Source organism: Zingiber officinale, chromosome 8B (assembly GCF_018446385.1).
Source record: "Zingiber officinale cultivar Zhangliang chromosome 8B, Zo_v1.1, whole genome shotgun sequence".
Classification (NCBI taxonomy): domain Eukaryota; kingdom Viridiplantae; phylum Streptophyta; class Magnoliopsida; order Zingiberales; family Zingiberaceae; genus Zingiber; species Zingiber officinale.
Genome location: NC_056001.1, coordinates 25272388 through 25299460, shown reverse-complemented (window position 1 = coordinate 25299460; position 27073 = coordinate 25272388). Strand labels below are relative to the sequence as shown.

At 35.7% G+C, this 27073-nt stretch overlaps 2 protein-coding genes across 4 annotated transcripts; both read left to right on the top strand.

The window, feature by feature from the left end:
* The first annotated feature begins 4928 nt into the window (after positions 1-4928).
* On the top strand, positions 4929-7199 carry LOC122014347 (protein NRT1/ PTR FAMILY 4.4-like). Its single transcript, XM_042570561.1, has 5 exons — positions 4929-5081; positions 5167-5384; positions 5491-5928; positions 6013-6140; positions 6212-7199. The coding sequence occupies exons 1-5, from the start codon at positions 4964-4966 to the stop codon at positions 7065-7067; spliced, it is 1758 nt and encodes a 585-aa protein (XP_042426495.1). The 5' UTR covers positions 4929-4963; the 3' UTR covers positions 7068-7199.
* A 1627-nt stretch (positions 7200-8826) lies between these two features.
* LOC122015077 (regulator of nonsense transcripts UPF3-like) lies at positions 8827-26359 on the top strand. Of its 3 annotated transcripts, none has more exons than XM_042571753.1 (12): positions 8828-9220; positions 9976-10082; positions 13128-13223; positions 13336-13434; positions 13569-13648; positions 16212-16322; positions 22908-23058; positions 24343-24413; positions 24515-25175; positions 25260-25381; positions 25453-25506; positions 25797-26359. In XM_042571753.1, the coding sequence occupies exons 1-11, from the start codon at positions 9081-9083 to the stop codon at positions 25489-25491; spliced, it is 1677 nt and encodes a 558-aa protein (XP_042427687.1). In that variant the 5' UTR covers positions 8828-9080; the 3' UTR covers positions 25492-25506; positions 25797-26359. The 3 variants fall into 3 exon arrangements, with proteins under 3 accessions (XP_042427688.1, XP_042427687.1, XP_042427686.1); XM_042571752.1 differs by having other exon boundaries at positions 24488-25175; XM_042571754.1 differs by lacking the exon at positions 24343-24413 and having other exon boundaries at positions 8827-9220; positions 24468-25175.
* Positions 26360-27073: the final 714 nt, after the last annotated feature.

Here is a 27073-nt window from a genome sequence, read left to right as displayed (position 1 = left end):
AACGTAAAATCACTACATGCCCTCTTCCTTCTCTTTCTATGTACTTACATTGACTATCTCGACCATCTTCCCATAAAAATCAGGTGAGGTTTAGAAGGTTTCGAGTTTCAATTCATACTCATTCCTTCTGCAAAATTAACATTATCTTCTTTTATCTACTACGTACTTTTGAAGCAAATCAAAGACTAAAGGAACAAGAAGTAGAATAGTGAACCTGGTTTGAATGAAAAAGAGAAATTAAAGCTTTAACGCAGAGAGGTATGAGTATAATAAATACTACATTACAAACTTGTTTCATGGAAAGAACTGATGTGAAGCTCGTTCAAGAGGAAGAACACAAATTTACAGAAATAACAAACAGGGCAACAATCGCTAGAGCAGGGAGGAGGGAAGAGTCATCTCGCCGGAAGAAGGGAAGAGTCGGGACGTTCGGTGCAACGTCGGGGATCTCGCCGGAGGAGGGAGGGCGCCGGAATGAGGGAAGAGTCACTAGAAAGGAAGAGTCACGAAGGTGAGTGCATTGGGAGAAGAAAGGCACAGTATCAGGAGGGGGCAAGTTAGGGTTAATAAAGGGTATTAGCCACAAAGTATATATTTTTCATCGCCAATCTGAGTTTCGCGACAAAATCTGGGTATTTTGTCATTAATTATTTGCGATGTATTATAATTTTTTTTTCTCTAAACAAAGGCTTAGCGACGAAATAGATACTTTTTGTCACAAAAATGTTAATGATGAATTAATTCCCCGCTAGATTCGTCGTTAATATACATACACACATATATAAAATTGCGACCATACAATATTTAGTCGCAAATAAAGTTATTTAGCTATGAAATTTTATTTCATCGCTATTTTCCTCATTTTTTTTTTTTAGTGTTAGTTACAAGTTTCATGTATGTTTCATGTATACAATTAAGGATGAATGACATTTTTTGGCATCGCAGGTCAGAACCTTGATTATATCTTACAAGAATCATAAGGTTAATTTGTTTATGTACACATAGCTATAAGTAATATGTTAAGATGTTGACTTAAGTTTTGTTTGTTATAAATATTATAAATATTAGACACATATACAATTAATATGTTACGATGATGGATTAAGTTTTGTTTATTGACACATAGATGCAATTGATAAGTTAGATATAAATGTCATTTTTAATTTATTTGTTTTCTGACGTAGGAGAAGAAGAAGAATGAAAGAAGGAGAAGAAAGTGTCTACTAAGGTAGAAGAGGGCGATGATTTCTGTTTGTATCTTTTCATCCTTTTGATATCATTTGGTATGAGACTTGTTGAACTATGATATCTGTATATTTATGAATATGATGGGTTGTTGTATGCATATGACTTGTATGAATATATTTGTTTTGATTTATTTTTATATGATTTTATTTTGGAAATTTGAACTTGTATGAATATGATTTATTTGGATGAATTGTGTACATGAGATATGTTGTATTATTTAATTGTTGTATAGGATGGGTTAGAATGTCTATTGTTGTGTTTATAAAATGCATGTTTGAATATGATTTGTATACAATAAATAAAATGCACAAATGGACAGGTTCTGTGAAAAAAATTTACGTTTTGCCACAAATTTTGCAAAGAAATTTTTCTTCGTAAACTTATCATAATGTTATACTATGTATCGCAAATCTGTTATGAAATCCCTTTTTTGTCATAGATTACAACAAAAATAAGTTTTTAGCACAAATTTGTAAGAAAAAGGTTATTCGTTGCAAATTTGTAATGAAAATCTATTTTCGTCGTAAATCTGCGATGAAAAATGGATTCGTCGTAGATTTACAACGAATAACCATTATTTCATAGATTTGATACTTTTTCACGCAAATTTGCAACGACTATGACAATAAAAAAAAATAATTTCGTCACATATTTTCCGAATCTACGACTAAATCATGGTAGATATGCAACGAATCTTTATTCGTCGCAACTTTACGACAACGAGTTTTTTTGTCACATATTTATGACGAATATCTCTTTTAGTTACAGATTTGAGATCATAAAATTCTACGACGAATTCTTTTTTATCGCAAATTTGCAACGATTTTTACGTTGAAAAGAAATTTGCAACGATTTTTTGGTCGCAAATTCATTTTGCGATGATTTTCTTAAAAGAAAATCGTCGCAAAATTCATTGCAAAATGCCCACCGTCCATGATCAGCCCGGATAGATCACCTTAGCTGGCTCTGCCATTGCATCCGTCGATGATCTTAAATAGGAACCTTGTTCATTCTTGGTGTATTCATTTTTGTTGACGCGCTAAACATGCAGGGAAAACAAGGTCTCTGGTTGCGTCAACTCCGAATTTCTTTGGCGAGACATTATAAGTGATTTTCAGTCTGTCATCTTAATTTATTCTCATTGTCCACTAAAGCACAACTTCAATAAGACAGATCAGTTGCATGTTTGGCTCCAGGACACTTGGCCACTTATTGCTTGCTTTAGCCTTTAGGTTACAAAACTCCAATGGCCCTTCTTTTTCTAAAGCCTACGTGCGAGCTGTTGTTCCACCTAGCGTTAGCATCTCAGTGACTAAGCACTCATTAGTACTGATGATGTGGTGGGAATGACAAACGCCATGTGGCAGGCTAGGACTTGAGCCAAGACTTAGTCAACACATATCTAAGTCAACCCATATCCCGATCAGCCCAAGCGAGCTCAGGTCAAGACGTCCAACTCATAGTAAAACTCATGTCAAACAAGCCAGCACCGGTTGAGGTCAAAGGGAGGCGCAGACATGCATCTTCTCAAGAAACACAAACAGCTGTTGTTAACAAAACAACAGCCTACAAAACTCCAATATATAGCCCTTCTTTTTTTAAAGCCTACGTGTGGGAGCTGTTGTTAACATCTGATCAGCTGATTAATCACTCATTAGTGAATATATAACCCCCTCGTTTAGCTCCTAACTTGGCTACTTCTACTGTTCCTGGTGGATGATCATGTCACGATGAAAACTTTAAGTGGACGATAATATATGGTGTTGAATTCCATGACACATTGGATGCATGCTACATTCAGTGATCATGGACTCATCGATCAAAACATCTTTGTCGAACGAGAATAAGAGGTTCCAAGGGGGTGCAAAACTTATCTTTTGTAGTTGATTCTAATTACATTGAGGCAGCGACATTGCATGTACATAAAGTATAAAATCGTCCGATCGGTCTCCTAAAGATAACCGAACCAATTGGCTTCTAATTCCGACCATCCATGGTGACATGAGAAGCATGAAAATGGAGAAAAGTGGAGTTGGTCGGCATTATAGTGCATGTGTGGGTTTAATTCTAAGGTGGATGGAGATGATGATGCCCCCCTCAAATCCTTTGAAACTAGGGCGTGCATGGCATCATCTAAAAGTCAAATAGGGGTTGATGGATGCATACAAAATCATGACTACTAATTAGAGGCCAATGCCAATGTAAATAAATGTGGTTACACTAGAAATAAAGTATTATTTTAATCAAGATTCCCCAACATAATAACCTTCAATATAATAATTTAGGGTATAAAATATGGGATCAAATTCTTTGTCTTTAATTCTTTAATTCTATATTGGAGAAGGATTGCCAAAGTACTAGGAAACACTTTAAAACAAATAGAAATCTTAGTAGGAGATTGCTTGTGGAACTCATCGACATTCAGAAGAAAAAAAACGCATTTTACTTAATTGTGTGAGAAAGTTTCAATATTATTCATTTCATATACTTATTTTTCATAATTCTAAAAATATGTATTACATTTTTATTATATCCTTTTTTCATATTTAAATTTTTTTCTACCCATTTAGAAATTTATTATTCTCACTTTATGGTTATCAAATTTATATATGAGGACATGAATATATTTAGAAGGCTTACAAAAATATATTAATTTTAGAATTTAGTATTTATAGAGGGATATAATAGGAATGTGATATATAGTTACCAAATTATAAAAGTTGAGTATATGAAAAGGGCAATACTCAAACTTTCTCACAAAAAAATTATGTTAAATTCTACTGTGGATTTTACACAATCCGACGGCGTCCATTGTGATCTCGATACTGAAGTCAAACGATCTGAGTCGTCCATGTTTCTCCCTTATCCACACTGGAATTTCGATGCACACGGATGGGACCCGTGAAATCTAGTAATTGACCGAAAATCTTGTGCGGAGTGGGCTGCCGCCTCTGGTTTGACTTTTTGCCCGCATTTTGACGGCGGGGCCCGACTATTTTGCATGGCTAATCCATTTCCGTCGGCAGCACGTGCCTTGGAGAAGGCTCTTCCATCCACATTATTTTAGATCCATTTTTTTTTTTGAAAAGATAATTTGTCACTTAAAAATATATTTTTGGTCATTATATGACATGGGCTGAATTATATAGCAGTAAAAATAATAATCCTCGTTCCGGAGGCTCTTTCAAAACGACCCTATGTGATTTAGAACGAAGATAAATTATGAAAGATTTCTAATTTCGTCTCAAGATTTAGAACGAAGATAAATTATGATAGTCCATAACACACAGTTGTATATATTGTACGCATGTACATATCAAGATTTTGTCTGAAAAAAAAAAGTGTTTTTTGTCTGAAAGAATTAACAACTTTTTGCCCCCCGAAAACTTACACCACACGATGTTTAATTCCGTAGAACTAAATGACCAAGAAAGTCATTTCCAAGCAATTCCATGGCAGACCAGTTTTTGATGCTCTCCCCACTCTGCTCGCCCTAAAAGCTCAGCACAAGGACAAATCCAATTCCAACATTCAACCCCACTCACCAGTGTGTTTCCAATAGTCCATAACTCCCACGAACCACCACACTCCACCAACCATTAACTCTTCTTCTCCATAATCAATCCACTTCCCATGCGCTATAAATAACTCACCAAATCGCCTTAAAATTCACCACCAACGATTGGCCCTGTTTGTGAGCTCTGAAAGAGATTTCATGGACATTGAAAGAAGGCAAAGTTTCACCGTGCTGAATGATGTCTCCCTTGATTGGAGAGGCAGACCCTGCAAGCCCAACAAGCACGGAGGCATGAGAGCTGCTGTCTTTGTTTTAGGTATCTAATTTCTTTCTATATTTATAGATCATTTTTCTGATTCAACAATCACTGCGATATCTGCTTGTGGTTATTGCTTATGCAGGGATTCAAGCGTTTGAGATCATGGCGATTGCAGCCGTCGGCAACAACCTCATAACTTATGTGTTCAACGACATGCATTATCCTCTCTCAAAGTCAGCAAACATAGTCACCAACTTCGTTGGGACTATCTTTATCCTGTCTTTGCTCGGAGGATTCCTCTCGGACTCTTATCTAGGGAGCTTCTTCACCATGCTGATATTCGGATTTATCGAACTCCCTGTGAGTTCTACTTTCTCCAAATTAAAGAGTGAAACTAATCTTTGAAACACAAACAGGTTTAAGTAATAAGTAAGCAAAGCTCTGTACGTGTACGGTGATATTTCAGGGATTCATACTGCTGTCGCTTCAAGCACATCTGCCGCAGCTGAGGCCGCCGCCGTGCAACATGCTGCAAAGAGAGCATTGCGCGGAGGCAGAAGGCTTGAAGGCCACCATCTTCTTTGTGGCTCTCTATTTAGTGGCGCTGGGGAGTGGATGCATGAAGCCTAACATGATAGCTCATGGAGCTGACCAGTTCAGCAGAGACGATCCGAACCAGTCCAAGAAGCTCTCCACGTACTTCAACACTGCCTACTTCAGCTTCTGTGTGGGGGAACTGGTTGCGCTCACGGTTCTTGTTTGGGTCCAGACTCGGTCGGGCATGGACGTCGGGTTCGGTGTCTCAGCAGCTGCCATGGCCATGGCCCTCGTGAGCTTGATCTCCGGTGTGTTGTTCTTCAGGAACAGGCCTTCACAGGGCAGCATCTTTACCCCTATAGCAAGAGTAAGATTCGCATTAATTTATTGTTTGGTACTAGATGGACCTCACTTCATAAATGAGAAATAAATGCATGTTTAATTTCTACAGGTCTTTGTGGCAGCATTTACAAACAGAAAGCAGATTTGCCCTTCCAATTCTGAAGTGTATCAGTATCACCTTGGCGTCGCTGGAACTTCTCCAAATGTTCACAACCTCAGACACGCAGATAAATTCAGGTTGTAAAAACCATGCATGCATCCAATTAAACGATCTTCAATTCTTTGTTTTAATCTTTACATGATTTTAGGTTCTTGGAAAATGCCTGCATCAAATCTCAAGACGGGTCCAACAAAGTAGAGAGCCCATGGAGACTGTGCACCATGGCAGAAGTAGAGCAAGTGAAGGTGATTCTCTCAGTGATTCCGATCTTTGCCTGCACCATCATCTTCAACACCATCCTCGCCCAGCTCCAGACGTTCTCGGTCCAACAGGGAAGCTCCATGAACACTCAACTGGTCACCTTCAAGATCCCCCCAGCCTCACTGCAGGCCATCCCCTACATCATCCTCATCATCCTGGTTCCTCTCTACGAGACCTTCTTCGTCCCGATTTCCCGGAAACTCACCCGCGATCACGTAGGAATCACCCCCCTGCAGCGGATCGGCACCGGCCTCTTCACGGCCACCTTCTCCATGGTGGCGGCCGCCTTGGTCGAGAAGAAGAGGAGGGAATCAGAGGCGCCGACGCCCATCCTTTGGATCGCTCCGCAGTTCATAATTTTCGGGGTTTCGGAGATGTTTACGGCGGTGGGGCTGATCGAATTCTTCTACAAGCAGTCACTGGGAGGCATGCAAGCCTTTCTGACAGCCATGACCTACTGTTCGTACTCTTTTGGGTTTTTCCTAAGCTCGCTGCTCGTGTCGCTCGTGAACAAGATCACGTCGAGCTCAGGGAATGGAGGATGGCTGGGCGACAACGATCTCGACAAGGACAGATTGGATCTGTTCTACTGGCTGCTGGCTGTGCTTAGCTTGATCAATTTCTTCAACTATCTTTTTTGGGCCAGATGGCATTCGAAACCTTCATCAGGTGTTCCTGCGAGGGATGGCAACAGCAGTTGCTTGAAGCATAAGCATGGTGGAGCTGATCTGAACGTATTATGATTCAGCTTTGGAGTTGAGATAGAATAATTAAGAACGAAGGATTCTTAGAGTATATATATATATATAACCTTTTGTTCTGCTGCAAGGATGCTCGTCCGTTTCCCGATTATATGAAAAAAAAAGTTAAATTAACCGTGATTAAAACATAGAGGGAGTTTTTTTTTATAGTCATGAGCCCATCAAAATTTGATCTCTCCTATTCATTATAATAGATCTATCGTCCTTTAATCAATTAAGACAACTAACCAATAATTTTAAGATTTGAATTTGTATTATATAAAATTTTTCCTTTAATAAAAAATAGGTCAAGAAGTCTAGCAATTTAAATAGTCTTTCTCAATTTATCTTGATCAGTATGAGTATGACTGATGAAAAAATTTTATGAGTTCCAAGAAATCGACTAATCAGTTAAAAAATTGAATATCCGATATTAACTAATAATAATAATTTACTTATCTTTATATATATATATATATAAGCCACGGGAACGTCCACGTCAACTGCTACGCTAGTCTTGGACGGACTACGTAGACAGCTACACAAGCGGAGCGCTGCCATCAACCGACCACACGAGTAGGCCACGGGAGCGTCCACGTCAACTGCTACGCTAGTCTTGGACGGACTACGTAGACAGCTACACAAGCGGAGCGCTGCCATCAACCGACCACACGAGTAGGCCTTCCCACTGGAAATGACAGTTGTTCATTCATACCGTTGATTTTGTGATTGTTCGTCTGATATGGTTGGAAGTCAACACTTTGTAGAGCTAACTCAACCAAGTTCCTCTAGCTCATCTGGTTCTGATAGGCCGCGACCTGGCCGGATTTACTCGAGCGACATCCTCGATAGTTGTATTTTCACATTAAAAAATCTTTCATAATTTCTTTTATGGACAAAGTTGCTCCAAAATTAATTGCCAATCCACGGATATAATATAATGTAAAGCACGAATAAATGAATAATAAAGGAGTAGTGATTTAAATTTATAATGGAATGAATATATGTTAGGAATTTCTGACTGTATATAAGTTAGGGTTTGAATTTATCCAGAAAAAAATCATCTATCTTCAAATTAATTTACCAAGTATACACCTGAATTGTTAAAAAAAATAGAGTAATTCGGATTTTTCTAATTAATTTTAGTTAAACTGCTCCAATTATCTACGCTTAAACTTTTTTATTAAAACTAAGGTAGAATGATAGAGTATTCAGATTATTATTCAAATATCCATAATTTGACCTTAACTATATTGAATTTGTAATAAAATTTTCCTCTAAATGAGACGTATAGTCAAAGTATGTTGGATTTTCTAATCGTTTGCGACAAGCGTTTTTTAATTTATCCTAGTGGTTAGTGGAAAAATTATATAGGATCGAGTCGGTCATCAAGGACTAATCAATGAAACTAACTGAATTTATTATTATTTTTCAAAAATTTTATATTAAAATTACTCTAATAATATTTAGTTAATTCTAACTAAATTAAATCATTTTAAATAAAATTGAAATAATTTTAATTATTTGATTGTACGTGGAACAACTTATTGAAAGCTGTGCAACGGCCTGCCACTGATTTTGTGAGTATTGTTTTGAATATTTTTTTATTTCGTGCCAATTATGTTTAATAGCAAATTTAGTTCCTTAATTTTCTTGTAAAAAAATTAGACTTTTTAAGAAAATAACATCAGAAGTCATAAGACGATCAATTACTTTTGTTTGCTCAAACTTTAACCAGAAAACTACATAAATTTTCATAAATAAGCAGTCTCCCTGTCTCGCACGCTTCTTAGCATCAAGTTTGTGCTCGCTGCATCTCGCCCCCGATTCGTGCTCTTTCCGCAATCCCAGTCTCGGATCGGAACCGTATTTCGCTGGCAAAAACCCTATGCCTTCAGGCGAGGAATTCATGTCCTGCCGATCTAGCTCTTCGAGGATTCCCGGGCGGGGATGGCGATCTTGAAGCGAGGGTGTCAATTTTCGGTCAAATTGTAAGGGGTTTCGAGAGTGGATTACATGAAAGATCTCTTTGGTCGGACGAAGGTTTCGGTGAGGCGCTTGCCGCCGTCTATGGTGCAGGCGGCGCTGGTGGATCAGATCGACAGCAAGTTCGCCGGCCGCTACGATTGGTTCTGCTTTCGCTCCGGGAAGAATAGGCAAGGGTTCTTCGTTTTCCCTTCTTTTTCTTTGATGTGCAGTGAATACATTTCGATTGTATGATGGTTAGATAGGGTCGTGCTTGGCACCATTTATCGCCCTAATAAAACTTGGCGATCTTGGTTACGTTGCACGCTGCGTGTGATTGGATTATGTGGCAATTAGAGGGCATTCGCTCTAACCTTGTGACCTTTCTCCTTAATTCTGTTAGCTTATATGCATATAAATCTAGTTACATTGGCGTGGAATTTATGATAATGCCTGTATCCATTCTTTGTAAAGAAGATAATTCACATTTAAGTGGGTTTTTACTGCTTGAAGTTGCAAAAGCACTGTATTATACAGTTCTCTTTTCTTCATTCGTCTGGGTATAGCTAAGACACCAAATTCTCAATTCTTATTTTCTTTTATTAGAGAATTTTATAGTTATAAACTTGTTTCTGTTGCATGACTATATTTTGGATGGTTATTTAAGTGCATCACCTGATTGACGCTACTTTTAAACATCCAAATACAAAATAGAAAACAATCATTATTATAATCTACTGCAGCTAAACTAATGAAACATCAAGATTTGACACTTAAATACTTAATATATTCTAGTGTAATTGCATTTTGGTATATAAGTTGGTTCTTCTTCTCCTTCTCTCTCTCTCCCTCTCTCTCTCTGCCTATATATATATATATAACATGTTAGTGATAGTCCTTGTGGCTTATTTGGTGTTTGTCTTATGATATGCAATGTATTTTGCAGCCAAAAAGACCAGAGACATTCACGGGCATACATCAACTTTAAGAGACCGGAAGATGTAGTTGAGTTTGCTGAGTTCTTTGATGGACACATATTTGTCAATGAGAAGGGTAGTTTACTTCATTTCATGCTTGTTAATTCCTCTGTTTGACTTTTTTTTTCCCTGTCACATAATCCCTTAAGCAAACTTGAAGTATTACTCCATGTTGGAGTTCCGATCTTCGGTCGGAACGATATAGTTTTGGTACTATGCAATGTTTATGAAGTGTGTAGAGATTGACTCGAAGTAGTTTTTGTCCTATGGTGATCTTCTACTTAACTTGTGTTCCTTAAAATAAATATAAGCTAATAGCTAGAAAGCAAATCAAATAAAATTTTAGAGCGATAATTTACAAAATATTATAAACATCTCAACTAGTGATCACACTTTACTAATTCCAAAATGACTTTCATGCATTAAATGAGAACATTGATTCTTATAGTATCCTAGTGAGGTCAATCCTATATTTTTTTTTCTTTAAAAAAAATCAAATAATGCTACTAAGATATCTCACTCATATTAAAATTGATTTTTCTACTTCTCTATCAATATATTTCAGTTACCCACAGAAAGTTGGACTTGAACTGAGGTACAATTGGAACTAGAACAGACACGCATATACATGAATTGAGGTACAATTGGAACTAGAGCAGTCATGCGTATAGGGTACAATATATTTTGGGTTTTCTATTTCTTTTCTGTTATTGTTGGTGCTTCCCCTTTTCCCTTTTCTCTCTTTTGATCTTAGTTTGGGATGGTATTGGATAGGACAAACTTTGTCTTGATTGGTAATACCAAAATTTGTCAATGTGGTACATTTGGAACTAGAACAGGCACACCTATAGGGTATAATGTATTTTGGATTTTCTATCTTCTCTTTTTTTTTTTTTGTTATTGTTGGTGCTTCTTCTGTTCCCTTCTCTCTCTTTTGACCTTAGTTTCTGATGGTATTGGATGAAACAAACTTTATCTTGATTGTTAATATTGAAATTGTGTCAACATGGTCCGCCTCAACTAGTAGTATTGAAATTGTGTCAGCATGGGTGACACTATGATATTTATTTGTGCTGACATATTAATGGTATTGATTAACAGCCAAAACTATCGACTACTGACTGGTACACTTGAAATCACCCATAAAATTAACTTGCAACATAACAATTATGTTTATAGTAGCATTGTGGATAACACCCTTGCTAGAAATAATAGGGATCCTAAGTTTGTAGTTTACAGACAATAAAAAGGAAGATCAAATGTTTGATATAAAACATGCTTTATTCCATTATTTTTAAACATTACATGTATACCTAACTCACATAACTTGGTATATAAGATGTTATGGATTGTGGGCAAGCCCATGCAACAAAGGAGAATCTGGAGCCCATCAAATACAAGAGATACATGCACGACATATTTAGAAAGAATGATGCATATCAAGAGAATTGATTCAGCCATAGTAATTGATTTTTATTTAAGTCGACTAGCTTTTATTTTCACTAGGGTTGAGTCTAGTATCTTTATTTTTAGTAAGAATAAAACCTTTCTTATTCTTCCTTTGTCAGGGAAGGAACGTCGATAGTTGTATTTAAATGAGTGGAATAATGCAATATAGATTACGACTGAGTTTACAAAAAAAGAAATCAAACCCCCTAGATCGAGAGGTTCTCTAATCCCAACGAGCCTCAAATTATCCCTATCACGATAGGCCATCAATGTCGTAAAACCAAGAAGACAAAGATTGATTCCATCGATTAGCCGATAAACTGTCTTATTACACGATCCATATCCAAGGGCTATAACATAAGACTCTTAAATTCATTACTGTTTATAGATAAACTCATTCTAATACGTTAGTCCACAATTTAAAATGCCAAGATGGTGGGCATGAGTGTAGTTTACCTCGCTCACCAATTAGCACGTGGAACATTCATATATCGTAGTATTGCAATTGATGGGCAAACATTATGACAATAGAAAAAGATCATGCCGGTGAGGTCACGCAAGTATATCGCATGCATGTTCTGACTTCCATGAAGCTAATTATGCTTGAGGTTTCTTCTGTTTGATAGGTTCACTTCCTTCCTAACACATTGATGATTTGTTTAATTATTATGCAGCTTTGTTATTCGAGCATTCATGTTGGGCAGTTAGGAAAGTAAAGTTAATGAAAGAAAATTGAAAATGTTAAGAGGAATGTGTGGAGATTCTGGGGAAAAATAAACAAAATATTACTATCCTATAGCCTTTAGGTATAGCTCCATGAGATGATACAATTAGACAATTAGAGAGTATGTGAAGATGGTATAAGTTGTTCATGGACGACCATTATCTTTAGCGAGAAGAATTGAATTGATTAGAGTTGAAGCAGGAAAAGATAGAGACTTGAAGCCCGAAATGATAGAGGGAGACAAAAAGAAAACTAGTTATTGTAATTAAAAATGTGCTTTAAGAGATTGAATGGTTGTATTGAGGCCTTTTTTTATAGATATTTTTTTTGAAATTCTTATGAAAATTCTTTTCATTTTTTTGAAAATACAATTTAGATGTCGAAAATAAAAATACAATAAATATTCATAATTGAATTTTTTTTGATGCATTTAAAGTTATTAGAGGTGAATGATTGTGATATTTTCTTTTCAATTTTTAATGACTTTATTTTTTTCTGAGAAAAAATAATTTTCAATTGTCTAACAAGATCCTAAGGTCTTAGAGTTCATTTAGGAAATAACATCCATATATATAGACAACGCCAAATAGTTGGGACTAAGCTTGATTTTGATGGTAATAGTGGTGACATCAATGCACTGCAGTGCACAACAGATACAGAAGTTCCAGATGTTATATGAACTTGAAGTTGAGCATATCCTCATCAAGCCATTTTTATCTCAACTATTTATTGAATCAGCATGGAGCTCCATGCAAGATTGTAGTGCATAATGTGCATTCATTACAAGCAAATCCAATGACAAAATTGAACTTTAGTTATTATATAGCTTTTTGTATGATGTATATTCATGGCAACGAACCACTTAAAATTTTAATTATTGTTTTTCACATTCTTTGTGATTAGGTTTTTGATTTTTGAATGATTTTTCTTGTGAAATATTTATGCCAGGAGTTCAGTTTAAGGTTCTTGTAGAGTATGCACCATCTCAACGAGTTCCGAAACCATGGTTAAAGAAAGATGGCTGTGAAGGAACTATATTGAAGGGTACATCTATTTCCAATTTTGTGAATAATGTCATTCTATACATGTTAGTATTATGTCAGCGCTTGTCAGCATTCTGTTACCATTAAGTAGCAGTTATTTGATGAACTCCTAGATCTCGAATACATGGAGTTTCTTGAGCTTATATCAAAGCCCGTGGAACGTCTTCCTAGTGCTGAAATTCAGCTGGAGAGGAAAGAGGCTGAAAGAGCTGGTCAGTGCTTAAATGTAGATGCAAATCAATACCACCCTAGTTAGATAGTGCTAAAAAGTGGATTATTGGTAAACATAATGGTGCTAAATTGAGAGAAATCATCATAACATGTTCCTTTTTTTCCCACTGCATAGGAGCTACTAAGGAAGTACCCATAGTAACACCATTGATGGATTTTGTTCGACGAAAAAGAGCAGCTAAACATGGTGTTCAGGTATCATATTATCTTATAATAATACTAATTTCTGTTGCTTATGGTGTTTAACATAGATCTTTGTCATTGTTGTTGGGAGTTTCAAATCAACAAGGGAACTCTTGAACTGTGTCATAGGCAAACTATGGACCCTTGGGCCACTTGTCACCACCTATGGAGGTCGACTGGGAGTTTTTTTTTGTTTTAGGTTGATTGGCCATTCGAACATTTATTAGGGTGCCATCTCACTTGATTGTTAGCCTGGTCTTGTTGACTTTTATGGATATTGGTTATGAGTGTGATTGTATTTGAGCTACATTGATTTGCTAACATGAGACATATACATCAGAACTATTTATTATGCTTGTTCGTCAATATAAAATGATTTGGTAAGTGATTTTTTCCTTGATACAATAAATTGTGTCTACTTCTTTTAGTGACCAATTATTTAGTTATTGTTGTTTACTGGCTTTTAGAAAAAATTAATCTGTTGTCATATCTGCCTTCTCTTAGACTCTATTTACCCACAGGATGGAATCATGAAGGATACGAGAGAAGGGAAAGGGGAGTAGGGAAAGGAGAAAAATATGAATGCTTGGGTAAGAGGAAGAGAGGGAAATGTGTTAGGAACATTTATTAGCGTGCCATCTCACTTGATTGTTAGCTGGGTTCTTGTTGACTTTTATGGATGTTGGTTATGAGTGTGATTGTATTTGAGCTACATTGATTTGCTAACATGAGACATATACATCGGAACTATTTATTATGCTTGTTCGTCAATATAAAATGATTTGGTAAGTGATTTTTTCCTTGATACAATAAATTGTGTTACTTTTTTCAGTGACCAATTATTTAGTTATTGTTGTCTACTGGCTTTTAGAAAAAAATAATCTGTTGCCATATCTGCCTTCTCTTAGACTCTATTCACCCACAGGATGGAATCATGAAGGATACGAGAGAAGGGAAAGGGGAGTAGGGAAAGGAGAAAAATATGATTGCTTGGGTAAGAGGAAGAGAGGGAAAAGTATTAGGAGCAGAAAAATTGAAGAAATCATCCTCTCTCCTTCCCTACTCTATGCCACATCTCATTTTCTTCTGCTGCCCTGACCTCCCGTGTGACCACTGCCCAACTTCTTCTGTCCTTAGACATGTGGATGGAGCTTGGATTCAATCTCTAGCCCACCTGTTGTTACATCCACCTGATCTCTGCGGCCACTTCCACCCAATCTATGCCCCTACCTCAGATGCACTGGATGCAACTTGCGCTTGCATTGAACTCTTAGTTGACCTCCTTTGCTGCATCTACTCAGCTTTTGTTGTCACTGTCGCTTCCACTCTGTAGTAGTTGGTGAAAGAAGAATAACTATTGCATTATAATAAAAATCATCTTTACTTAAATAAGTATATATAGACTTATGCTAAAATCGTAAACAGATAAGGATTATGTGGAACTAAACCCACTACACTTAATACCTAATAAACCATTGTACCTTCAATACACTTGACCTTGCACACATCAGATGGATCTTGCATCAACATGGCACTGAGTTTGTAGGGTGTTGCAAGAGGAGCACGAGGAGAGTAAGCATGTGAGCTCACTGTCAGAGAACCACAAGGAGAGCGTGCTTGAGTAAGATTATTTTGAGTATTTTTTTCCTCTTCAATTTTCTCCCACCTAATTAGGTGGAAGCAAAATTGGGCAATTGTTCTTCCTTGGAATAACTAAGGATCCCCTTCTCCCATGCTGTCTGCACAGTCAACAGAGGAGAAGGAACCTGGGCAGCCTCAGAACCTGTGCCTTTTCATAGGAGTATACAGGTCGATGGGACTTTTTGCTTGATTTTAGGTGTCAATATAGGCACTAGCATCCTAACTTCACTTTTTATGCGTAAATTTTATGTAGTCATCTGCCTGAGCTCATCAAAGTCACAAAAGAAGAGTTGCTATAAGTAATCAATTTCTCCACCTTAATCCACCTTCTTCAAGCTTTATGGCTGTCCAAAATTCCTTCTTAGAGTAGCATCGCCCAACCAATAATTGATTTGTTAGCTGAACAGTGTTGGTTCTCAATGCTTGTTATTGTACTAAAGATACAAAAAACGTAGTTTATGTGAAGGCCATGACTTTCTTTTGCTAATCAACAATGCTGTTGACATTTATCTGAGTTTTTGATCAGAAGATGGATTTGATCAATGACAATATAATAAGATTAGTTGGTTTACATATGAATTAGTGTAACAACATTTTGTTTCATAAATGGAACAATTGTTATTTTCAAGTTGCCCTTTATAGTTATGGATTGATCATTGACATACATCTACCAAACTTCATTTGTCTTGTGCTATTCTATTACTTTGGTTTACCGCTCATTTTAAGAAGTCTTCCAATACATGATGAACTTGGGTAAGATTGTCTACATACATTCTTTCGGTCTCTAATTATTATTGAATAATGGATACGCCCATGTTATTCCATTGGTTTGCTTGAATTTTTTAAATTACCTGACAGTTTCTCTTTGTTGATGATGTCTAATTTTTTATTTTATTATTGTTATAACAAGTTTAATGGTTCATATTTTTTGCAGAGATTATCTGGCAGCAGTAAAGTTCGTAAACGAACTCCAGGAGTTTCTTCTAGCTCTTCAAGACCTTCAGCTAAAAGGGGTTCTGAGAAGCGTAGAGTTGCGACTTCAACTGTAAGCGTTTGTATTTATAAATACTCAGTTTGAATACTTTTGCAGTTTCTTAATTTTTTGGACATGAATCTTCAATATCATTCTTTGAGATGCTTCTATATTTCACTTTGTTTAATTGAAAAACTTTTGGTTGAATTTTTAGATGTTTCAGTTAATGTATTCTATATTTTTCAGATGTACACTGTTAATGAAATTATCAAATGTCTTAGGCTGTGTTTACTCGGAGGATAGGAAGTGATTGAGGAAGAGAAAAGCAATTTAGTCCATGATGTTTTTTGGATAGAGATAGAAAAAGGTTGGACAATTGGGAAGTTTTCAATCTAACTTCACTTTTTCTTCTATGTTCACCTGATTTGATCAAAAAAAGGTGCAAGCTTTAAAAAGCTTATGGAAATGGTTTGTGATTGACTCATTACATATCACATCTATGTTATGTGGGGTATAAACATATAAAAGTTATTAACAATAACTAGCACACATATATAAAGTATATTTAGTACGCATCAAATTCATACTTGCATGAAGGAAAAAATATATATTAAACATCTAATTCAAAATGTTTGAAAAATAATAGTCAATATTAATTAGCAATCCAACATAGCTCATATATAGTAGTATGCATGTAATAAATACCTAAAGTGTTCATAACTTGCAAGATAAATGACTAAGGTAGCGCCTACAAATTAGAACCAAACAGTGTAGCTTAAAGTTTTGAGTCGATTTGGTTTTAATTGGTTCAAACGATCAGATGAGATTTTTTTTTTAACTGCACATGCATATTGCAGATGCCATATGCAGCTGTTATGTGAACCTCTTCAAATCCATTTAGTTGCATATACTGATTTTTTAGCAAGGACTTTTAGAACTATGATAATGCGAGGGCATCTCTCTTCATGCATATGTTTTTTCTCCCATTCTCTTCTATCCAACACCGTATTAGTATGTTTGGTGATGACCTATTGAAACACCCTGTGAAAGGGCCAATAATTATTAAAGAACTTCTAATGTGTCACCAGTTACCTGAAAATTGATGTAACATTAGCAACTGTTACTCGAACTCAGCGGATACTTCTCTTGTACTTGTGTTGACACGACATGACACGGGTATGAATATGAAAAAGGGTTTGGCTAGTCGGGTTTGTTTACGAGAGCAAGAGGAAGAAGAGGAGGCTTACCTACCTCATGCTGGGGTTGTGGGTGGCTTACGTCAACGAAGGAGGGGATCTCATTACGGTGGCATCGCATGTAGGAAAGGATGGGAGTTTGGATTAGGCAGTGTCATGCGGGGAGGTTGAATTGCTTGCTGGCATTGCTTGGAAAGGAAGAGGAAGACAACCACATCTTGGAAGGGGAGGTGACTTGTGTTGGGGTGAAGCCGGTGATCAGATGGTGAATTAGAGTCATAATAGTATGATAGTTATTATAACTTGTACCGTAGGTTATATAAGTTATATAATTTAGGGTGAATGACTAGCATAGCATATTTTATACCATAAGTTAGGGTTATATAAATTATATTAATGGTCTATGGACCATATATACACAGTTTAAGAAATCTTATTTGTTTCATCTGGAGCAACTGCTTTAGGCTGAATCCGAATTGAAATACTAAGACAGTTTATTTGGTAGCTTGTAATTTGTAAGCATCAATTTAAACACCCTCAATTATCTCGCAAGAGATGCACTTGAGAGACTGCATGGGCCTTCACATACCACATATTCCTTAGTGGATTGTCTGCATATCATCTGTGTACACTTTTCAAATTCTTGATTTTACATAATTATGGGTTGCCAACATTATGATCGAATGCTTAGGACTTATAATTGTGTAGCTTAAATTAACTTAGAGGATCCAAATCCTAGTTAGGATTGGAATTAGGCTGGGATCCTTCGAACTTGCTTTGTGATTTTAACCCCTTGTTCCTAGACAGAATGTCAATCTCGGAAAATTTTCATTAACATAGACAATTTGGAGGATTGTGTTCACTGTAAGCATATTATTGTATTCACACTAATAAGTAAAATTCTTTTTAATTTTATTAGTATCATCATCTTAAAACTCCACCCACGGATAAAGGAGGGTTGCGTTAGGTTGCCAGCCAGTCTTAAAACTATAACAAATGTTCAATGAATAGATCCATTAAACTACTGTGCTAATGTTAGGTCCTTCCCTAGAAGGAACATGTTGCAGGATCCGACTGTAACGTGTAGGACTGCTACATCTTAAAAACTCGGGTGTAGTGCTAAATATATAAGAGTTCGCGTTGCAAGGTCCAATTATAACGTATTGACAAGGATCACTACATTTCTATGAGAACTTGGGCCTAGTATTAAATAGACAAAAGTTCTCATACCATAGGTTGGATAAGAATAAATATGATAGGAAAACTAATAGTCTAAGATTTGGAACATGGAACATAGTAACCTTCACCAGTAAATCAATGGAGGTAGTAGATACGATGATTAGGATAAAAATTAATATTTTTTGTGTACACGAGACAAAATAAGTAGGTGAGAAGGCAAAGATGATAGAGAACTCGGGTTTAAGTTATGGTATACAAGAAATGGAATAAGTATTGTTATAAATAATTCGTTAAAGGATGAAGTTGCAGGAGTAGTTAGAAAAGGGGATTGAATTATAGCCCTTAAGATAATAGTAGAGAAAAAAAACTATGAACATAATTAGCGTATATGCACCGCAAGTTGGATTAGATAAAGCTACCAAATCAAGGTTTTGGGACGACTTAGATGAAGTATTATAAAATATTCTGCCAAATGAAATGATTTTAATAAGAGGTGATCTAAATGCGTATGTCGGAGTGAAAAATGAGAAATATGAGAGAGTACATGGGGGTTATGAGTTTGGAACGAGAAATGAAGAAGAGAAAGCTATATTCGATTGTGCCATAGCATATGACCTTATATTAGCTAATACATATTTTTTAAGAAAAGAGAAGAATACTTGGTTACATTCAAAAGTGGGAATAATAAATCGCAAATTGACTTTCTTATGATTAAGAAGAAGGATAGAAAAATCTATAAAAATTGCAAGGTCATCCCTGGAGAAAGCTTAACTACCCAACATAGATTAGTAGTGTTGGATATACAGCTTAAGCATAATATCAATAGAAAGAAAATATATACGATTCATAGAATTAAGTGGTGGAAGTTAAAGGATGGGAAATAAAATATATTTAAGGAGAAGGTCCGAGTACAAGTATCAGGTGAAATATATGATGACTCTAATACGATGGATAAGATGGTATCAAAGTTGAAAATAGTAGCTAAGAGTGTACTCGGTGAGTCAAAGGTACATGCACTACTAAATAAGGAATCTTGGTGGTGGAATAAGAAAGTACAAGAAAAAGTGAAGAAAAAATGAACAGCTTATAAGGAATTATATATTTATAAGAACGAGGAAAATTTTTAAAAATATACAGTAGTCCAGAAAGAGACTAAGAAAATAGTGAATAAAGCAAAGAATGAACTTTTGAACAATTATATCAAAAATTGGATACAAAAGAAAGGGAAAGAGACATTTATACAATAACTAAATGAGAGAAATGAAGACAAGAGATCTTATTTAAATAAAATGTATCAAAGATGAATGTAATAGGGTACTAGTAAACGATTGAGAAATAAAAGGCGGTGGTAGAGGTATTTTCATCAATTTTTTAATAAAGGTTTTGATGACCAACTTAACTTAGGTAATTTAAGTAGGTCAAATGAGTATAGAAATTTAAATTTTTGTCGTATAATTCAAACTTCAGAAGTAGAACAAGCTTTAAATAGGATGTACAATAGAAAAGTCGTTGGACCAGATAATATTCCGATAGAGATATGGAAGTGCCTAAGAAAACAAGGTATTGAATAATTTACAAAATTATTTAACATGATATTGAAAATGAAAAAAATGCCTAATCAATGGAGGGTAAGTACTCTAGTTCCCTTATATAAGAATAAGGGAGACATACAAAATTATACAAATTATGGGGGTATTAAACTATTAAATCATACCATGGAACTTTGGAGAAAAATAACAGAAAAAAGATTAAGGAAGGAGACAACGATGACCGAAAATCAATTTAGGTTCATGCTTGGAAGGTCGACAATAGAAGCTATACATCTTATTAGACAACTAATTGAAAAATATCGGGAGAAAAAACAAGATCTGCACATGATATTCATTATTGACTTAAAAAAAGTTCCAAGAGATTATATGAACATTCTAGAAAAGAGATTTGTTAGCATAACATATATTGAACTAATTAAGGATATGCATGAGGATGTAACGACCAGAGTAAAGATTTCAGGCGAAATAACTGAAACATTTCCAATAAATATAGGGTTACATCAAGGATCAACTCTAAGTTCCTATCTTTTTACACTAATTATGTACGAACTCACTAGACACATTCAAGACACGGTACGTGTATGCTGTTTGTAGATGATATTATTTTGGTAGATAAAACACGTGAAAGAGTAAATGCTAAAGCGGGAAACACTATAAGAGAAAAGTTTGTGGCTTAGTAAAATAAAAACAGAATATATGAAATTTAAGTTTAACAATATTAGATGTAATGAGACAATTGTTAAGATAGGAGATGATGAATTGTTCGGAACCAAGAGCTTTAAATATTTATGATCATTGTTGCAAAACGATAGGGGGATTGAGAGAGATGTCTTATATAGAATACAAGGAAGATGGTTGAAATGGAGGAGAGCGTCGAGTGTTTTATATGACCGTAAAGTACCTCTAAAACTTAAAAGAAAAGTTTTACAAAATTATAGTTAAACCTGCTATGTTATATGAAGCTGAATGTTGAGCTTTGACTCGAGCACATGAGCAAAAAATGAGAGTTGCAGAGATGAGGATGTTAAGGTGGATGTGTGGACATACGAGAATGGACAAAATAAGAAATGAGAGTATTAGAGAAAAAGTTGGAGTTGCATCTATTGAGAAAAAATTTTGAGAGACATGTTTAAGATAGTACAGGCATGACGATCAATAAATGCTTCAGTTAGACGATATGAAATTATGACAAACACAAATATCAAACGACGAAGAGGAAGATCAAGAAAAAAAATACTTGGTTAGCAACAATAAAACAAGATAAAATTTATTTCAGTATAAATGATGATATAGTTGGAGATGAAGATCAATGACATAAAAGGATCCATATAACCGATCCCATCTAGTGGGATAAGGCTTGGTTGTTGTTATATCAACCATCTTAATCTTATAAAAGTTAATACTTGCAATATGAAAATTCTACGCCTTAACAATTATATTTTAATGGAAGAGAAGAGAAATAATGGAAAGAATTAAAAATGATAAAATTATCCTCTTCTTCCTAAATTGTTCTACCAAAAAGACCTCCGCAGATGGTCATCAAAAATACAGTTACATTCTCCAGTGAAGCCTCTTCTGCCCCTCCCATCTTCTCCCAAACTGAACTAGAACAGAGTTCTCTGATGATGACAAATTCAACCGTGGTGGGTTCTGAAGCATATATCTGAGGAGAAAATGATGTTCTGGACATGAAAATGGTGTTGACGGCTGCAAAAATATTAGCAGCGAAGTCAATCTTTCTCACCTCTGCTTGATTCATGCTCCCCATGGTACTTGATCATTATCTGCCGATAAGAGAGGAAGACATAGGCACTGGATCAACCTTTTCTGTCATCGATTGAGAGAGGGAGACAAGGGCTGACCCACCCAATTTGGTTGATTGTGAAGATGAAGGCACTCGATTGTCGACACCATTAAGAGCAGAAGGACAAAGGTGTTCAATCCGCTTGATCGATGGGCACCCTGGTGATGCCTTCATTGATGTTTGAGATTTGACACTGTCAAGAGAGGATGACAAGTGCAAGAAGGACATTTTACATCCTATATTTGGAAACACCCAGCTTCTACCCAGTTTTAGGCAGAAGGTTTTTCAGCCAAAACTCCATTCACATAAATTGTTTTGATTCCTTTTCTCCCCGATTTCTTGCAAGTAACCAAAGGAAAAGTAATAAAATTTGCATTGGTTCTTGTATCTTTCTGTGGAAGTAAACAGGCAATAAATAAAAACTGTGATCTGTTAAAAGATAGTATTAGACAACAAGCCATTTTTTTTCTTCAATTTAAGCTAGGTTGTCCTTTTTGAGAAAAAGTCCTTAAATGGAAAACGTGCTCTGTTGAAAGATAGTGTTAGATTACAAGACAAATATCATTGATGGGCTTTTAAACATATTTGTACTTGATCCATAAGGAACCGTGTTACTTCATAATTTCACAGACAATAATGCTATCATATACTGTGCTGTCATATTGGTCAAAAAGTTACTTCTTCAATTATAGGTATTTCACTCAATAGGTGCATGCTTCGTACCAGTGTGTTTTCTACTTGATACTACCACCTGTAACATAAGTATGTCTTCTGCTTGATGGGTTGCCATCTTTTCTGTTTATTGCATGTATTTTGTTTGAGTATTACCTTTATCTTTTACTCAAGGATTTTCTGGATATCCATCAGTATCCTTAATCATCCAACTTGTTCCATTCCTCATTATGAATTTTTTCATACTTCCATTTAGGTTGTGCTTAGGGATGGCATGAAAAAGAGGGCTTCTAAAGACAAACCAACCTACTTATTAATGTCGAGGAAGGAAGACAATCAGTCTGCTGTGGGCAAATCTATTTCTGTGCTTTCTACAATGGAAAAGGAAACACAAGAAATTGAATTTGGTATGCTTCCTTGAACATCTTGTTTTATGGGGTTTTGGTTGCTGGCTACAGATCTGCGATTAATTGGATCAGACATATCCGTCATTCTATTATCCAGTTATTAGGTCTACTAGTTGGCCCCAAATAGTCAGTACATCAGAGCTTGTCGTGACTGATCTCTTTTCATTACACTAGACATGCACCTGCACATGCCATGCACACATGCTGACATGCACAAACGCAGATGCATGTTCCCATGCCCATGCACACGCACATCCATGCACACAAACACAAACACCCCCACATGCACACACACACTTGCATGCATGTTTTCATGCACATAGACATGCACACGTGTGTGTAAACATACACATGCATGCGTGAATACACGCATTCACATGTCAGTTCCTCATAAAGGATTTAGTTGATTGATTATTTCTAGCTCTAGCTTTAACTGATTTTCTGTTGAGATTTGAAATGTATGTTTTATTGTTAGTTAATATTTGGCTGCTTGTACTTTTCGAACTTCTATGTGGTAAATCTCTTGTAATGGATGCTTGATGGACTCCTAAGGTGGTTGCCAAACACATGTTTTATGGTTAAGTTCATGTCCATTACAGTGCATTTGCTGCCAGTTTTGTGAAATATATTATAGGATTTCAAGTATTTAGTTTAGGAATGACATATTTCATGTTTGGTTCAAAATTGATGGAAATCTATGTAGGAAATAGCTTTACTATGAGAATAATTCTAATCGTTGTATGATGATAATGATTAAATGATGTTTCAGTTGAAACACCTTCAACAATAATGGAATTAGTATATTCTTTGTAGAAAGGGTAAATTACTAGGTACATTTTGTAATACTGAAATTTTAGGTCGTGAAGAAAATAGTAGACGTTCTGGATAAAATGAAGTTTTCCTTGCTAAATTTTCTATCAGCACCTAATATTACTAGCGATGTAAGCCTTGTGTTGAATTGTCAAATATGGATTATGAAGACAAGAGTGAATTATTCTCTCTCTTTCTTTTTTTTTAATGTTTTGGGCTTTCTTTTTAATTGTCATGAATTACTAAGCACTATAATGTAGATATTTTTTTTCATGAAACGGATTGCATGCTCATCAACTATCACAGTACTATTAAGCTCGGGGGAGAATTCATGAACATCTTTTGGTTGATCTACTAGATCAACCCATTAAATATGTGACTTATATCACTCTCTATATATGTGCATGTGTAGCAACATAGTATGAGTTGGCTTTGTTTTGTTACTCGGCAATTAAATTGTTGGATTTGCTGTAGATCCAGGAGTTGTTGGATCTGAAAATGACAGACTTGTGCTTCTGAAAGTGAAGGAGAAAGAATCATCTGATGTATGCTTGCTGATGATGAATTTTTGTAATTTTAATCTTTATTTTTTATGACAGTTGATTTGTACATTGGTCAGGCTTCTAAAGTTTTGTCATCACACCAGATTGTGACATCTTCAGTAAGAAGTTCACCAATTTCAACATCTAGGAAGAACCATGCAAGTGGAAAGATCATTAGAAGCATACTCAGAAAGGAAGGTCGCATGGATCAATCATATATAAGTACAACCCACACTGAGCAGCTAATGGATATGGCAAAAGTGGAGTACAAGCATCCACCACGATCTCCTAGTGCAGACTTGAACTCAAAAGATCTCACACACTATAGTTTTTCATTCACATCTTTTTCTGATGGCGATGATAATAAATATACAGATGATGTGTCTGTCATAGACAATAAACATGGTTCTGTATCAATTAGCAAAAAGCATGACAGGCGAACTAGGAATAAGGAAATGCCTGATCATGGTGTTTGGGCTCCTCTTCATCATCCAGTCAGATCTCAATCCAATGATGGAATTCCTTCATCTTCTGAAGATGCTCAGGGTTTAGCAAATTCTTTCAAAAGCTTCTTTTCTCAACGGGCATCAAGGAAAATTGAAGAGATAGCCATTCAAAATGCTAGCATTGGACAAAGCAACAATTTGGCTTTCTATGAAACATCACTTGGTCATGGAGAAAGAAAAACTAATGTGTCTTCTGCAAGAAGTGAAGGTATGAAGGTCCATGGAGGCGGACGAGTTGACTATTCCTCAGTGGAAAATGGTGAACCCTTGCTATACATGTAGGCCAATTGTATATCTGTTTTCTTTCGTTATGTGATGGATGATTGTCTGTTGATTTAATCAGGTTCTCATAGGCATGTTGGTCATCGTGGATCAGTATGTGGTCAAAAGGATGTGATTACCTCTCTGAATCTTTCGAAAGGAAAGAGTTCCAAGAGAGGTTCTACTGTCTATAGTTCCCATGAGGTAAGATTACTGAAACAATGATAATGTACTCAGCGTCCTCAATGTTATACTTATTCCCAAATAACACGCAGAGACAAGTATGGGTTCAGAAGTCAGGCTTCGGCTCCTGAATTTTTTACTGACCGGTAAGCTTTCTCCAGAAGTTTGTAATTTCTTTTTTTCATTTGTGTTTGTACTGCTTCAGTATCAAGTGATTATTGCAATTCAACTCCAGCTGAAATTTGACTAATCAGAGAGACATGCCACTAATAGGAAATACACAGCCATCCTTTATTGTGTAGGATTGTCTTTGTTCCAAGCCACCATATTCCTATAATTAAACTTTGAACTCGTGTAGTCAACCATTGCCTTCTTCAACACTTCATGCTCGCTTTCTCAAGATCTCACCTCTACCTTTATGATCATATGTTTGCAGATTTGTCCAATCGTGGAAGTGTTTGGCTTGGAGCCCTTTTTTGAGTTTTTGGTTACGTGAAGTGCATAGTGCAATGCCTCTCTGGGTAAATTCTACTCGAATTATGCTATTACTGAATTGCTCCCCAAGTACAGCTATAACTCCAGTTGAATGAAGAAAGCACAGACTAAATTAGTTAACAGGTGAAATAAATTTGCTTTTCTGCAAGTTGCTGTGAAGCATGATCTACTTGAATGGAAGCTTAAGTTTGTCAAGGATGGTGATTGTAGTTGGCCTGGAAGGTGAGGCCATTCTCCCACAGCATCAAACAATGTTTGGCTAAGATATTTTTGACATATTATAGCACAGTATCCCCTCGAGTAGCTTATGTAAAAGAGCTAAGAGGCGTTTTGGAGCTAGTCTCTTAGTAGAAAGGTGTAAATAATACTGTGCCCATTGTTTATAGGTTTATGTATGACCGTGATGCTTCTCTGAACTGCTTTTGGTTTTGCCATTAGTAGCTTTAGTGAGGAGATTGCAGGTTGAGAAAGTCAAGCTAAGTGAAAAGTCTTCTGTGCAATTAACCCCTTGTTTTATTTTGAATCTTTTAGCCCTATAATTTAAACTATTTTAGGGTCTTATTCTAAATCTGGTGTAATAAGTTGTAGGTTGTTTAAAAGAATAGCTAAGAGAACCCTAAACAACCATTTAGAAATAATCACAATTGATTAAAGCTTATCATTGACATTTTCAAAAAAAAAAGAAGGTATTTTTGGTTCCTAAGGCAGTTCAAGTCATATGGATATGGAACTTGTCATGCATGCAATTTTACAACAACATTCACCATAAATATCTATTTTTAAAATTTTAAAAATTAGAAAATAGAAATTTTTGCGAACCAAAATTTGACTCACTTGCTCTCTAATTCAACCGCTAAAAAAAACTATAGAAATGGACAACGTATAATTGAGGTCCAAAAACTACAAATAAAATGACTGGAAAATCACCCATTACTTCTTATCTTAACCGATAATATCGTCAAGCTTTATCTGATTATTTTTTTTAACAAAAAAATTTAAAACTGGACACCACTTATTCAAATTAAATTTCTTTCTTTTCCCTTTCAAGGAACGAGAAGAATATGTAACCTACTTGATATTAATATTTCAAAATATGAGTTGACCTACTTTAGATTTTTTTTTTAAAGAGTTGACTTACTTCCGAAAAAAATAATCCTAATTAGTCTCATTGACTATCTCACGAAAGTTTTCCATCGAGTTCCACGGAAGTTTTCCATC

Excerpts from the sequence above, each read along its gene's own strand:
- LOC122014347 (XM_042570561.1), top strand. The coding sequence starts at position 4,964 with ATGGACATTGAAAGAAGGCAAAGTTTCACCGTGCTGAATGATGTCTCC. Across the intron at positions 5,082-5,166 it reads AGCTGCTGTCTTTGTTTTAG|GGATTCAAGCGTTTGAGATC; the intron begins GTATCTAATTTC and ends TTGCTTATGCAG. Across the intron at positions 5,929-6,012 it reads TCTTTACCCCTATAGCAAGA|GTCTTTGTGGCAGCATTTAC; the intron begins GTAAGATTCGCA and ends TAATTTCTACAG.
- LOC122015077 (XM_042571752.1), top strand. The coding sequence starts at position 9,081 with ATGAAAGATCTCTTTGGTCGGACGAAGGTTTCGGTGAGGCGCTTGCCG. Across the intron at positions 9,221-9,975 it reads TTTCGCTCCGGGAAGAATAG|CCAAAAAGACCAGAGACATT; the intron begins GCAAGGGTTCTT and ends TGTATTTTGCAG. Across the intron at positions 25,382-25,452 it reads CTGTCTATAGTTCCCATGAG|AGACAAGTATGGGTTCAGAA; the intron begins GTAAGATTACTG and ends AATAACACGCAG.